Here is a 15,228-nt window from a genome sequence, read left to right as displayed (position 1 = left end):
AGAATCATATCACTGAATTCCCTCATCCACAGAGGTCTGGTAAGGAGCCATTCATGTGATTCAGGTGTGTTGGAGAGGGACTGCATCTAAAAGTTGCAGGATAGTAGCTCCAGAACTAAACTTGAAAATACGCATAAAATATCAAATATCAAACAGCTGACTTTTGGAGACATGACCTAGACAGAACTATAAAAACCTACACAGAATGTTCTTTTTTCCCCTTATGTCATGATTGAACATAAATTTTAGTTTCTCCATAGAAATACTATTTTGTGCGCCAGCTCTTGATTATTGATGTCCCTCATCTAGACAGCCCTTGCGAAACTTTATGGAGACGCCCCTGGGGTAAAATAAATGAATAAAGAAAAAAGAAAACACACCCTGGAATTCTAGATCAACCAATATCAGATCTGGATGATGAGTACACCTGCACAGAAACAGACACCGCCTTCTCCGTGAGCTGATAAAAACCCCGTGCGTAAAAATCCTTGGCGCCTCGGTGCGTCAGGTGCCTTATTTCCTTAATGCAAATGCCTCGCTCAGCGCGTTCTCTCACACCTCCTCCTCCTGGTGTCCTGCCCTCAAGACGGACCGGTAGCCGCCTCTGCTCCTTTAAGGCAATGAGGAATTAAAGCGTCTACAGGGGCAGGGGGAGAGAGTTATTCTGTGTAATGCTCAGAGACTCCGTGAGGCTGCGATTAGAGATCGACAGCGGGGAAGATGCGCTTGGTCGCTCCTTGCTGGACGCAAAGAGGCGGTGAAGATGGTGTGACTTTGGAGTCAGAAAAAAACAGCGTCTTTTTCATTGTCTTATCCTCTTTCCACTTTTTTTGCTTCGTTGCTCTATTAGTTGGACTATTTTTAATTGTCTGAAACTATTTTTCTCCCCTCAAGGATGAACCGAGAGTTTTTGTTTAAATTAGATAATCGAAGCTTTTGATGTTTTTTTCTCTCTTCTTCTTCTTCCTTTTTCTTCTTATTTGTTTTGGAGATTTAGCTCGGGACTAATTTGGGAAATTATTTCTGGCACCAGGACCCGGCTCTGACTCAGCATCACACACACCTGGGCTTTACCACTTCAGCATCCCCTTTGAATAACAGGGAGAAGCAGCAAGACGCGGAGCACAAGAGGAGAGTCTGCGCGCAGCGCTCTCCCCAAGACAATCACAGAGCCTCATTCTGTCCAAGCGCAAAAAAATAAATAAAAATAAAATAAAAGCAAAGACATAGGTCAGCGACGCGAAATAAAAGTAGGAAAGAAAAAAAAAATTCAATTAAAAAAGTATAGAGACCCGGACTGGTTCGCTTCAAGACACACGCAAATGTTTAACCTTACACTAGGCGCACTGAAGAGAAACCCAGGGAGGCACCGGTCGGAGGAAGACGAGAAAGCATAGCTTTAGGGGGATTGAACGGAGCAGGGCATGTGGATATTGGCTTTTATCTTCCTCCAGAGCATCTTGAATGGTAAGTTTTTAACCTGCCACTTAAATATCTGTCACCTTATGCAGAAAGCAGAAACAAAACAAAAAACAAATTAGTGCCAGACTGCTAAATGACTGAAGGAGGGAGTATGGAAGGTCACCTGTGACCCACATGGAATGGATTTTGTACGGTTGTCAAAAGGCTTGACACCCCTGATGGAGAGGGAGAGAGACGGGCGAGGCTTGAACTGATAAATCCCTCAAGCTCTCCTGCAAAAATACACATTTTATGGCCTTCAGAGGCACATTCTCAGCCAAACGAAACCCCAATGTTGTTTGTGGGCTTTATGTCACAGATAAAACCGTAAATGCACTGATAAATTGAGTTTTTTCTTTAAAGTTTTGATGAACTGAATTGCATCAAATTATTGTTATTTTTTGTAATGCAAAGCAGTTCTCATCCTGTCATCTTACTTCCACTGTGGCCCTTAGTAATAAGTGACGTCTTTAATATAATGGACACTTGGTTTAACCCTTTCCCCCTCCCCCACTGTGAACATATTTTTCAAGTTCACATTGGTTTGAATGAATGAAAAGGTGATCAAATGGCAAAATTAGACACCTGAAGCATGCATTTTGTTTTTGCATCAAGATTATTTTTAAGTCATGCGTCGCTTGACGCATGACATTTTCACATTGATTTGATCAGTTTTATTATTTCTGAAATAGAGTTTAAAGATCTTAGCTTAGGATAATTAAGACAGTTAATTTATCAAGTATAAAAGCACAATGTTAAAGGAGATCCTACATAAATAAATGTTGGTATCAGATTTCCTTTTGCTCTTCAAATAATGAGTAATTTTTACAACTCATGCTCTTTTTGCATTTTTGTGCAGCACTGCACATTGCTGTTACTAAGCACAGAATTTTTGTGCACCCGTCTAGTATATCCACAATCAATGGTGGAAAATTGATACAGTTTATTGCATTCACGTACTGGCCACAGTAGCTTCTACAGGGAGGGATTATGGCTGCCTGGGTGTGTACGAAAACAGGGGGAAAGCAAAGGGAGTGTTAGATGAAGGAGAAGGGAAAGAAAATGGAAACACATCCATAAGAAAAACACCAGGGCGACATCTTGGGGTTCGTTCCCGTACCGAAAGAGAACCAGCCAATGGTTGGCTGGCTTTGGATGAAAAAAAAGGGTTAAAATGAAAAGATGAATTTACGAATCAAGAATTGCCAAAATTGAGAATTACAGGTATGCATATGTTTTACTGTATCAAGGAGCTGCGATAAGTGTGTCCCCCAAAATGGATTTTCCCCTCTAGCCGGAATGATAAAATATGGCTTCGAAATTGATTTTTGTTTCTGTCGACTGTTTTTTCTTTTTCTTTTTCGGAGCCGAGGCAGCCCTTGGTCGGCGCTGTTTATTGACACCGACTCCATATAAAATGGTATCTCCCTCAGCCCAGCTTGTGCTGAAACTCATAAAGGAACAATAAGGAATCCTCATTAATCATAATCATCTGGCTCTGACATTAGATCAACCACCATGCAAGCTTGTGTCCATTTATTGCGTAAGGGATTATTGAGGGGGCCTGTGGCAAATAACTGATAGGGATTAAGCCGCAGACGGCGCTCAGTGGCAGACGTCGTACTTTTCCAGTGCTAATGTCTCCTAAGATGTTGTATAAAGCACATTTCCATCCATTGCTTTTCCCTGAATTCTCCATCACTGTAGCAGAGCCTGGCTGTGAGACTTTGTCCTCTGCGGCTGGATGTTTTGTTGATTATCATGAGAAGGAGGTGTTCATCGGCTGAGCAGTCATTGTCAGAATGAATGAATGACCTTGCAGATTGAAGCCAGCACAGAGATTGAATTCCAGACAATTCTTGCTGTTTCCTAGTTGGGCCTGCTCTCGCTGGCCTGTCTCTATGGTAACCTGTGTAATGGATGTTGGGAGCTTCGTCCCAACACCTCCCCACACCCCCCACTAAATTCTATACTTACAATGCAGTCTAGAAAACCTATATGTTGTTGTGCATTTGATGACGCTTGCATGGAGCATTAAGAAGTTGTTATTAAGACACTCCGTACTTTGATCTGGTTCTGCCATTTTGTTGTGCTACCCAACTTGTGAAGAGCTTTAATCAGATGCCTGCACAAAAAGCTGCTATGCAAGTCTATGAATCGCAGCATATACTAAACATGTTGCCCAGGCATGTTGCAGCCAAGCATGTCGCATAGCAAAATATTTAAATTCAGGTGGTGTTCAAACAAGAGTTCAGAAATCTTGACTGCCTGTATACATCTTGTGACCAGGCAGTTGTGCTCTGTTATAAGTTTATTTTAAAAAGTCCTACACAATGTAAAAAGTATTCATGAAAACCATAAAGAAATCCTAAACAATAGAGAAATGTCAGGAAACACAAAGTGAAACCAGCTAATACATTTTTTTGTGAATAATGTGATGCTCCGATGTTGAATTTCTTTATGTTGGAGCTAAAATTGAGAAAATCATGGATTGTAATGAAAAATGGTGAATATAAAGACTTACTTAGAAATCACTGTTATATTGGCAGGTGGCAACAGGATTTAAAGTTTGAGTTGCATAGGCTTTGCTTTGACGAAAAGACATCTAGATATCTCTTGAGTAGATGTCGAGTTCATTTTACAAAGATAAACCATGATGTGTTCAGTGTGAACCATCGTTTACAACCAAAAAGATTACACTCCTATCAGGCATTGAGGTCGTCTCTGTGAATTGCTCTCATTAGGTAGAAATCATACATCTCTGACAGGAGGTCTCTCGGGCATCCAGAGAATTTAGTTTAAGTTTTATGTGTTAAAAAAGTCTGGCAGTTATACAGGAAGGACAACAAAACAATGACAGAAACGCATGAAAAGTTCTGGACTTAGTTGTGCCTCAAAACATGTGCAAACATGTAGCTCATTTGGTTAAAAGCATGTGTTTGCAACAGATGGGTTCAGATTTTGATCCAGCTGTTTCCTGTGCTCCTCACTACCACTAACATATGTCTCTAAAAGCATTAGACATCTTATAAACTTTCACTTTTAAATTCCAATTTAAGCCTAGATCTTTACACACCTTTTAACGAGGCTAAAAATGCAGGCATATTATTTTAATCCAGCAATTTACTGAACTAAACAGTCAATAAACCTCAACATGGAAATTACAGCTGTTACCCACTTCAATCTGCTGTTTAAAGATTCACTTAGTGCCATTTTGTAGCACAATCAAGTAACTATGTTATCTTCAGATGTTATAAGAATGCTGTATATATAAAACTTGACATGAAAATTTTACTTTGTAAATTGACGCCTTGAAATGGGACCTCTGTCTCTTTAAGTAGCTCTTGCTCTTTCTGACACTCCACCTTCAGCACATCATCACGACAATGCTTCTCCAGATGCTGTTTGCACCTGTTCTTAGAATCGTTGGACTAAGAAGTAGTTTGTATCATGACCTGAGCAGGCACACATTTCTACCAGGTGTTTGCTATCTGCTGCTGACACTAGTCTAGAGGGGCTTCGCTCTGTTAGTCGGAAGCTTGTCTGGATACTGCAGAGCAAGTGTTTCGGCATTCCCAAATGGCTACCATGGGAGCTTCAAGGATTTCTCAAACATGCATGAAGGAATAAAAGCAACAGTTCAGGTATGTTTTTGATAAGGGAATAACATAACATAATGTGAAACCCAGAAAAAGTCAGTTTTCTATAATACCCCTTTTTAAAAGTTGAAATAGCCCAGAATAGTGTTTTAAACACAGGTGCTCTAACTCTGTCATGTCAATGTCACATCTGGTTCAAAACAAAACTAATGTTTTATTATATTCTTGCATTAACATGCCTGATAAAATTACTTAGACTAATTTTTAATAACTGATTTTTGTGAATTACCTAAACCAGATAAATAAGCAATCATCAACATTTGTATAAAAAAATAAAATACATTTACAATGTTGAAAAATGGGCAGAGATTCCTATGCGACTGTTGTGCTAGAATGTAAATTGTCCAAAATGTACATGATTTAGTTGCTTGTAATAAAGCTAATAACTCTTATTTTTAGTAGTTCTCTATAACCTTAATTAGTAAGGTTATCTGCTGTTGTATCCAGACTACTTTAAAGATGTGCCACACAAAGCTTGGCATCAAAGGTTTTAAAACAATATAACTTAATAAGAGTGATGAGTGGTGCTCCTTTAGTTTCCACGTCATGAGCGTCAAGAGATTTCAGTGACTGGAACCAAACAGACAACTCTGTCTTAATTGTAAACACAGAAAAGATGAAGAACTTAGCTGACCTGCAACCTGCAGCATCAATTGGAGCTGGGCACCAATCTATGCTCAGCACTGCCGGGGAAAACTCTTTTCACTCTGACACCATCTCTGGTGTCTCGTTAAGAAAGGATTTTCAACTGAAAAAGTGTGATTTTGAAACAGTAACTTTTCCAAACCTTGATACTTGAAAATAGACGATTTTTTTCTGTTAGTTTTAGCTCTGTTCTCATGACACAATTGCAATTTATTACGAAAATGGGTCTAAAGAGAGCTTTGAGTCTTGGGTCTTATCTGACACACACTCACAATATGTCACATTTTTACTTCTGCTGTCGCCTGCTCTCACCAAAGTTGAGTTTACAAATGTAGTCATCAGCACAGAAGAAAAAAACATGAAATAGCTGCCTGAAAGCTGCCTCTAGGCAAAAGCACAGCAAGCTAAACTGGCCTATTCAGATCCTCATTGGAAAGCTATAATGAGACAGGGCGTTTCACAGAGCCCCCACAAAGGCTGTGATGATTTGTGCACATACGCGGTGCTTCAGCCCGCTGCTCGTGGTTTAAAAAGGACTTATCTCTTTTGCTGTCAATAAACGAGCATTTATGCAGAGGTCATGAAATCATGCAATCAAATTTTGATCTCAATTAGCTTTGACCTTTTGACTCACACGCACACACACACACACAGACACAGATATACACTCTGAACTAAGGGAGCTCTTCCAGAACAGCCTGCAGCACACTAAATAGCTGCCAGCCTCGGTTAGCTTGCCAATTTTACATGACCTCACATTATTAGCAACCTGAAACTATGGATGGAGATGTTGGAAGGAATGGGTGGGATAGATGGATTAAATCTGGCCCCAAGTAGAAGGAGCAAGCTGGACTTTGCGAGGTGATAAATGTACATGAGGGTGATGAAGGCAGTGTACTTGTAAAAGCCCATTTGTTGGAGTTTAAAGGTGATTCTCAAGTCTGCATGAAGATGCACGGTGATATGCAGCGCCCACAGTTAGACTGCTGCTTTACAGCCACACTCGCCGTCATTAGACTGTTTGCCAAATAATTAACAATTGGACTTTGATAGCTGCCCACTGAAATTAAATTTACCCATGAAAACAAACAGGGTACAGTCAAGTTGTGCAGTCTTTCTTCAATATGAATATCTAATGGACTAAATTAGGTTTCCAAGCGCACTTACCTCTTGCTCACTTGAATGAGTTATGCGCTAGTTTGTTGGGTTACGTTGCACGATTCCAGCTGAAAGAGCTGCTAATGCTGGATAATGGACACCCTGATGTGTGATCATAATAGATATCCCCCAGTTCATACATCTTAGCTCAGTAATGAGGGCTACTCTACTGTACAGTTCCTCCTTGAGTCTGTCTAGCTCTCCAATTAGGAGCAAGCTTTGGTGGGTTTGTGTGTGTGCGTGTGTGTGTGTGTGTGTATGTTTCACCCAATGTAAAATCTAATTGCTGATCACACTGTGTCTGTCTGGATTTCACTGAATCAGAGGTGCAATTGCGCAAGCCCGCGTGTAAATGTCTCTTGCATTAAAATGTTAACGATATCATTTAGCATCTGCGGGGAAGAGCGGCAAAGCCCTCGGCAGCCAGATGTAGGTGTTTGATCATGCGTGCAAAGTGAGATTGTTGTACATCTGGCGTGGGTTTCCCTCTCTGACAGGGTTCCTCAGCAGAAAGGATGTTTTTAATTCACTCAGCACCTGTCAAAGTGACATGTTATATTATTGTGCTGAGCTGCACAGGTACTGTAGTGGAGGGATCCAGTAAAAAGCATCATCTGACAGGTAGGAACAGTCCAGATCAAGGAAGATGTACTGCCTCACCATACAGCTCAAGTGCTTTTTGATATATTTTCTAATAACCTTAGAGCAGCCCCATGCAAAGAGTAAGATTTTTTTTTACCAGCCACTGGTATGCCTTGTATTGTCTGCACTAATAAATAGTGTAGAATTAAATGACACTGCCACTAATGTAAAAAAAAGAAGAAAAAAAAGGTAATTTTTTGACAGTCAACTGACTTAAATTTTTTTTAAATAAAATTTGCCTTCTTATTTTACTTTTTGACGCACACAACCACGGATTAGTAAAAAGACATTTTATTGTTTTTTTTTGTATTATACTTTGTAATGTCTTTGATTTTCTTTCACAGGTTAGCAATGATTTATTATTGCTTATGTTACTGCCACTCTTGTAAGCACAAAAGAGACATTAAACACAAAATACATTCAACTTAAGAGAAGCAGAATAGAACATTTAAAATGTAAATAATAAGCCTGTAGGGTTTTTTTTTTATTGTTTCACAAGAGCAGAGTTTATTGCACCACAATGAAGAGGTAAAATGACCACAGCCTGCTTTTGTCAGAAAAGTTTATTATAACTGTTGCTTTAAATGACAAACTATGTATTCCTGGAATGTATTTAAACAGTGTTTACGTTGCTGTTTTGCCAACTCTTTGCAGAATTACTTTCTTTAGCTCTTTAATTGCTGGTTTTTCCAGCATGAATGGTTTTTTAAGATCTCAACTAGATTTAGGTCCAGACTTTGAGTAAGCCAATTTCAAAATGTCCATTTTTCAGTTTTGTTAACATATTTTATTCTACTTTATTTTGCCTCAAAGGTTCTACGAAAAATATTTCTTGATTGAAAAAGTTGGAGATAAGAAAAAGAATACTGTAAGAGTAAATACGTTTTCACTACATGCACCACCATTTTGTCATCACTGTTATAACTGTTATTACTATTATTTTTATCCATTTAGATCATCTGCTTTTCAAATAGTTTGTTTATATAGTGGTTGTGTGTACATGGAGCACACAAAAATCTAACTTGAAACTGATTGAAAGTGATTATAAATATCTTTTGGAGTCTAAGCACATGTTGACAGCACGTTGACAGATGGAGCTCTCTTGGCATTTTAATATCCAAAGATCTCCGATTATACCCCTACTTTTCACCATTCATTGTGAAGGACACCAGGTGAAGGTATTGTGAGTTTCCTATCTATCAACCATACAGAGAAACATTCGCTCTGCACCTCATAAATACTGCCTCTTAATCCAGTCCTTCACATAGCAGGACCAGGCTTTGAACTCAGCGGCCTAAAGGCAGAATTGATCTCTGCCACTCAGGCCTGAGCATGATGCACGATGCCAGTTCTGCAAACCAGCATCTCCAACACTAATTTAAGCGAGCCTTTCCACACACACACACACACACACACACACACACACGCACGCATGTATGCACGTACGCACGTACGCACGTACGCACGCACACCACAGATATTGTGTGCGAATATTAATTTATCCGTAACTTCACTACATGTTTTCATTCATTTTGTCATCATTGCTGCTTTAGTCATCCTAATATTCAGGGCTGTTTTTCCTGTGGACATTTCACCATCACGTCTGCCCAGCTTCCAGATATTAAAGTAGGCTAAGGGATAATGGAAGAGGCAAAGCTGGATAGACAGTGTGACAGAAAGACAAATGGGTCCAGCTTGGTTTCTCGACACTGCTCTTTATTTTTAAACCTGGCACAGATGCTAAGATTTAAGACCAAGTTGGTGACGGTTATTTTTAGCCCGCCATTTTTAAAGTGCTGTCATCTTGTTGGTGAAGTGTGAGGATGTGTGGATTAGGGTGTGTGTATATGTAGAAGAAGTGTAAATTAGGTGCTTTACTTGTGTATTTGTTGCTGTTTATGTGACTCTCCAAACACTTTTTTTTAACTGTATATTGTGAGTTGTGTGTACATGCTGCTGTAAATGTGAGCTTTTAATTGGGGACCTGGAAGGGCGGGTGAGGGTGTGACATCAACTGGAGCCACAGGAGTCTGATTTATGCCCTTCTAGCCACCCATTGATCCCTCAGCCCGGTGTGAGACTGAGTGCATTGTCAATAATCTTAGCACTTTGTGGTATTCCTAGATTCCCAGACCTCCTCTGCTCAGCGCAAGGTGCAATGCTGCAGTAAGCCATCTTGTGCAAGATCAAATAAAAGGGCATGGGGCTAGGCAGCCGTACGTTTGATTGCTGGGTAATCTAGCAGCGAAAAGATCGCTTTGCTGTTGCTGTGCTGTTGACAAAAATAGAGAACTAGTGCTATTGTTTGTACAAAAAAAGGTAATTTAGACGAGGCCGTGCAGGGTTTTCTTGAAGCATGTAGCAGTGATGCACCATTGTCTGTGTTGCTAAGTGTTGACAGGACACTTGGCAACACATAGACGAGGTCTTTCATGGGTCTTTTTATCTGGACCATCCATTCCCAAAAGTGATTATGCTAATAAGTGTTTGATCAGATGATTAAATTGAAACCCAATTTATCTAAAGCACTAAATGCCCTGAATACATTTGTGCCTGATTCACTGCCAAGCTTCATATGGTATTAGTCCCTTGGTGGCCTAGTCACAGACAGAAAAGATGACCGGAAATGAGAGGAGAGAAACTGTACATAAATATCTTTTTATTCAGTCAGTGCCACATAAAGAAGACGGGGTTTATATGAAGCAAGCTGCAGGAACTGAGGGAGTAAGGAACAGAGAGAGATAACGGAGGAAAAGGAGAAAATAAGAGCGTCTTACGCTGGGGATTGGGAGGGGGTGCTAAAAGGAGCCGTGCTGTGGTCCCTTAAGTGTTGAATAAACATGCTTGGTTTAGCGAAATTGCAGTGATAAATGTTTAATATGATAAGTCCATAAAGACGGTCAAATGAGTCTGGAGTATTAAAATGAGCACGGCACACAGCGGCAGTTTACAGAAGCAAAGAGCGAGGTGAGGGGGCGGGGGCCGATAATGGCAGGCAGAGCTAACAGGATGAGAAAAGCCAGCTGCTGTGACATCAACATTAACACACCCGGCCAGCTGCTCGCTGTGCACGGTTCCTGGACAAATCAGGGAGCGGCGCTGGATCGTCAAAGGGCCACAGCGGACCCGTAATTCTATTATTACCTGAGAGATATTTGCACTGAGAACTGCATAGTTGTAACAGACTCCAGAAGTGCAGCAAAAATTTACAGAATGGTGCCGGGAGACAGAAAGCTGAAGGAAAACAAGGCTATAATTGATCAAACTACTCAAAAACAATTAGATATATGACCAGAACAATGTCATACAACATACTCATTCTTTATCCATAAGGTGCAATATGATGGCCGTCTAGTATTTGCTTCTTTAACTCTTTTGGGAAGGATTTCCATGAGGTTTAGGTGTCTAATATTAGATGAGAAGGCATATAACGCAACTTGAAACAGTGGAACCTTTTTCATGCTCTTTTTTTCTTTGCCCCGAACTTTACAGAGAGTCTTCTTAGCCATAAGAACTCATTCCATGCATTTTTCTGCTCTCTACTTAAACTTACATGAAAGTCAAATGAAGTTTAGAGGTCTGTTAAGTTTACAAACTGATGACCTCCGCACACTACACGCCTGGACACCCATTGACCTTGCTCTTCGATTGTCGTCCCTTCTTTAGTCCCTTGGTGGCCTAGTCACAGACAGAAAAGATGATCCGTGAACATAAAGAAAAACTTTTGTTCTTTTATTTGATGTTTGATTGATGTGGCATACAAAAAAAGTGTGGAATTATATTCTTGCTGAAGATGATGAGAAGGAAAATAGTTAATTTAATGTTTTCCTACGTAATCTTTTGGTCACAACTTCATAAACAACTGCATTCAAAACATTACAAACCAGGGGAACATTTGTAGGGATCTTAATTTTACATTAAAATGCCCACAGCCGTTCGCTGGGGGTGTATTTGCAATCACAACTCTGAAAAGCCTGTTTTCATACAACTGTGGGTGACTACTGAGTGAAACCAAAAATACAAAAAAAATGACTAAGTGGAACCAAAAATAATGTTTTTACTTTGAGCAGCTGAGCAACTTTGTCAGTATGGCTTTGTAGAGGAAAACCTGAAAAAACATAAATTTGAATCAAATGTTTCATGTAAAAAATTAGCTTAGTTTACTGAATAGGGAAAAAAAATGCAACATCAAATAGTTGTTCATTTTATGCCTTTGAATGATGATAAAAGTATAAAATAGTCTCCTAAGTCAGTGCTATGGTTGATTTAATAGTAATTTTATATCTAACTAAAAAACTCTAACCTTTTTTTCTTGCTTTAGCTACAGTTTTGCATTTGACGTTGCTTAATTGGATAAGCTCACAATTCAAGGTCTGCAGTTGTGCACTCCTCGCTGGCCTTATTATTCCTCTTGCAGTATTTCAACAGCGCACTTCCTTTTATCAAAAAGAGATGTAGCTGTGAATATGTTTTCGGTTGTAATAAGCTGCATGTACAAAACAGTTTTTTCTGGGGGGCACCGAGAACTGGACTTGCCCAGGACAGCTTTCGTGGAAGAAGTGCCTCTGTCCAGGAGCATGATGGAGGCCTGTTTACAATACTGAATTATGTGGAGTGAATCAGTTGCTTCATTTAGCTCACAGTTCTACTTTCAAAGGAAGCAATCACTTCAGCCTACAAGCAAGCACACGAAATTTCCTTGTACCACGTTTCTCCATAGAGAAATGAGTAAAAATACCACTAAACTGAAAGAGTTTTTTTTTTTTTTGTCTGAGCTGGGTCATCCTCTCAGAAACCTCAGTGGAGATGCTCTTACCTTTTGTAACATACAGGTGTTCAGCAGACCCCGGCGACTGCAGCATCTCTGACGGCCCTTAACCCAATGTCTGGTGACATAATAAGTTTGATTGTCCGGTATGTGACGTGTCTAACTAAAGGAGAGCTTTTGCTAATGGGCATCTGTTCAGCAAGAATGCTGCAGTCTAATCGTGTTATAAAGGCAGGCAGTGCAAGCTGACCATTAGATTATTTTTTGAGGCAATTTAATTATATATAGGTTCTTGTGTTTCCATCAGAGTTGTTTAAATGTAGTAGAAGACTGTACAACCGTTCTGCTATTACGTTCAGTTCCAGTTACCTGGGAAGGGAGAACTCAGAGCTGGGTTTGACGTCAGTCGGAGCGTTCTTGTTAAGAATTTGGAATTTCAACATGGCGACACTGTTACACCCATACACACTGTTTGTAATAACTCTTATGAACATCAGTTTATTGGAAAATTTATTTTAATGGAAAATTCAACTTCAGAGGGCATTCCAGTTGATTTTTCCAACTGGAAAGTTGGAATTTCCCACTTCCGAGTAGAACTGGAATTCAGCAGGCTAAACTGGGACAGCAGTGATCTAATGAGTTGTGCATTGCTTTGCAAAAGTGTTCATACCACATTTTGCCACATTGCAAACACAAACTTCGAGTTTTTTTTTTTTCATAGTACTGTTTTTCATATATTTGTAGATGTGTGACACAACTATGAACCTCCCAAGACACATAAAATAGTCCAGAGGAGAATAAATTCCCCAAGCAGCCTGGGTCGCTATGGTATCTTTAGAGGAGGTGCAGAGATCCACAGCTCAGGTAAGAGAATCTGTTGACAGGACACTATCAATTGTTCTCTTCAGGTCTGCTCTTTATGGAAGAGGGAAGAGAAGAAAGCAGTGGCAGCATCATGATATGAGTGCACTTTTCTCCAGCAGGCTGGAACAAATTGTAGGAAAATTTGTGAAGAAAATAGGTTAAATATAAAGGTATAAGATGAAAGTTTAACTTCCAGCAGAAAAATAACATGCAGCAAGAGTTACAGTGGAATGATTTTTTTATCAAAACGCAACCATTTGTGTTAGAATATAGCCAACCCAATCCCCCAACTTAAAGCAAATTGAAAATGTGTGGAAAGATCTTATATTGATATTCACAGACATCCTCCATCCAAGTTGATGAAGCTTGAGCACTTCTTCAAAGAAAAATGAGGCAACATAGCATTTCCAAATTGTGCAAAGCTGCAAGAGATAAACCCCAGCAGACTTGCATCTGAAGGTGATCCTACAAAATATTGACTTTGATTTGATGAATACAATTGCACGTCACACTTTTCATGTACATTTTTTTTCCTTTGAATTAACAATTGCAGATACTGTTGCAAGGCACTGCAACACAAATAAAGACAGCAGATTTTCTTTCATTTCTGCGAGAAAATATGTTTACTGCTCAAACGGTTGCACAATGAAAGTGAGCATTTTCTTTTATTGTTCACTACTTCATCCTTTACACAGCAGGGACGCTAATAAATATAATGCATTAAAGTTGCTGCAATCTTTACTTAAATATCTTCATGGCTGTTTTTTCTGATCTTCACGACCAGCTGCCACTAAATCTTGTTTATGGCGGAAATGATTAAATAAAATATAAAGCACCTCTAATATTCATTTGCCTGTTCTCTCCATGTAAGAAGGCTTTATTGTTTACAAATAGGTTACATTGAGGTAATAAAGCAATGCTTTTCTCCCAATTTCTTGGTAATATTCGACATATATTCCAATGAATACATAAAACTGTAAGTATGGCAAACAAACAAAAAATTAAATAGGTTATTGTCATTGCACTAGCTGTTGCAGTTCAGTAGCAGCCTTTTCTTTCATGCTGAAATCCAACCCAGAGTAAATATGCAGGGAATCATTGCTGCGGCTTGAATGCAATATTTGCTTTATTTACTCTATCACAGCCGCGGATTTCCCTCCACCTTTCAGCGACTTTCTTACATCACGCAGCAATATTAGATTTCCACTAGTGGAGGTTTTTATTCATCATCATCAGCAGCAGAGGGAGCTGCTATAATTTGCTACAATATAATCCCTCATCAGATCCAATCTTCTGCACTTATCATCATCATCAGCTGCCGGAGCATAATTTAGACATCAATGTCTTTATTGCTCAGTTTCACTAAGAAACAGTCCAGGGTCTCTAGCTCCCCCTCTTGATGAGATGGGCAGTCACTCTGGTTCATATGAGACATGAAATAGACGGAGGTAAAAGGAGGAGGAGGAGGCGAAGGAGGCTCATCTGGAGTGGGGGCCTCGTTTTACTGTTACCCGCCCCTCCAAGACATCAGAGGACAGATCTGTCGGTGTGGATCAGCAGCTTGCGTACAGCCGGCCCTTTCTACTGTCACAGCCCTGCTTAATATTCATGAGAGCAAATTGGTAGACCGTCATTTAACTTGTGTGCATGGTGTATTGCCTCTGGGCAGATCAGTTCAGTGGGAATGCTTACTCATACTGCACTCATACTGTAGGCCCTGACTGGTTATCGTTTGCCCATCTCAGAATTTCAAACTAATCAATTACCTTCACTCTAACTGACTTTCACATAAGATTACATTTATTTTGGTGAAATATAGGTTTTAATTTTACAGGAGCATGTATGTGTGTGTGTGTGTGTGTGTGTGTGAGTGCGTGTGTGTGTGTGTGTGTGTGTGTGTGTGCGTGTGTGTGTGTGTGTGCGTGTGTGTGTGTGTGTGTGTGTGTGTGTAGCCTGTATTTTAAATGTGGGTCATACACAGGTCATTGCTATTTTTAGCTGCTGGGAACACAGCTTTATCACATGCACTAC

At 39.8% G+C, this 15,228-nt stretch overlaps 1 protein-coding gene across 4 annotated transcripts in view; it reads left to right on the top strand.

Moving 5' to 3' along the window:
• Positions 1-508: 508 nt before the first annotated feature.
• The window catches only part of dscamb (Down syndrome cell adhesion molecule b), a 123,349-nt gene continuing 108,629 nt past the window's right edge, over positions 509-15,228 (top strand). For 3 of the 4 annotated variants that reach the window (XM_008425292.2, XM_008425293.2, XM_008425290.2), the window contains exon 1: positions 509-1,467. In XM_008425292.2, coding sequence (XP_008423514.1) covers positions 1,425-1,467 — 43 coding nt within the window. In that variant the 5' untranslated portion in view covers positions 509-1,424. The remainder of the gene's footprint in view (positions 1,468-15,228) is intronic. The other variant, XM_008425294.2, reaches the window with a different exon arrangement.

This window comes from Poecilia reticulata, linkage group LG13 (genome assembly GCF_000633615.1).
Source record: "Poecilia reticulata strain Guanapo linkage group LG13, Guppy_female_1.0+MT, whole genome shotgun sequence".
Classification (NCBI taxonomy): domain Eukaryota; kingdom Metazoa; phylum Chordata; class Actinopteri; order Cyprinodontiformes; family Poeciliidae; genus Poecilia; species Poecilia reticulata.
This window is presented reverse-complemented; position numbering and strand designations above follow the sequence as displayed.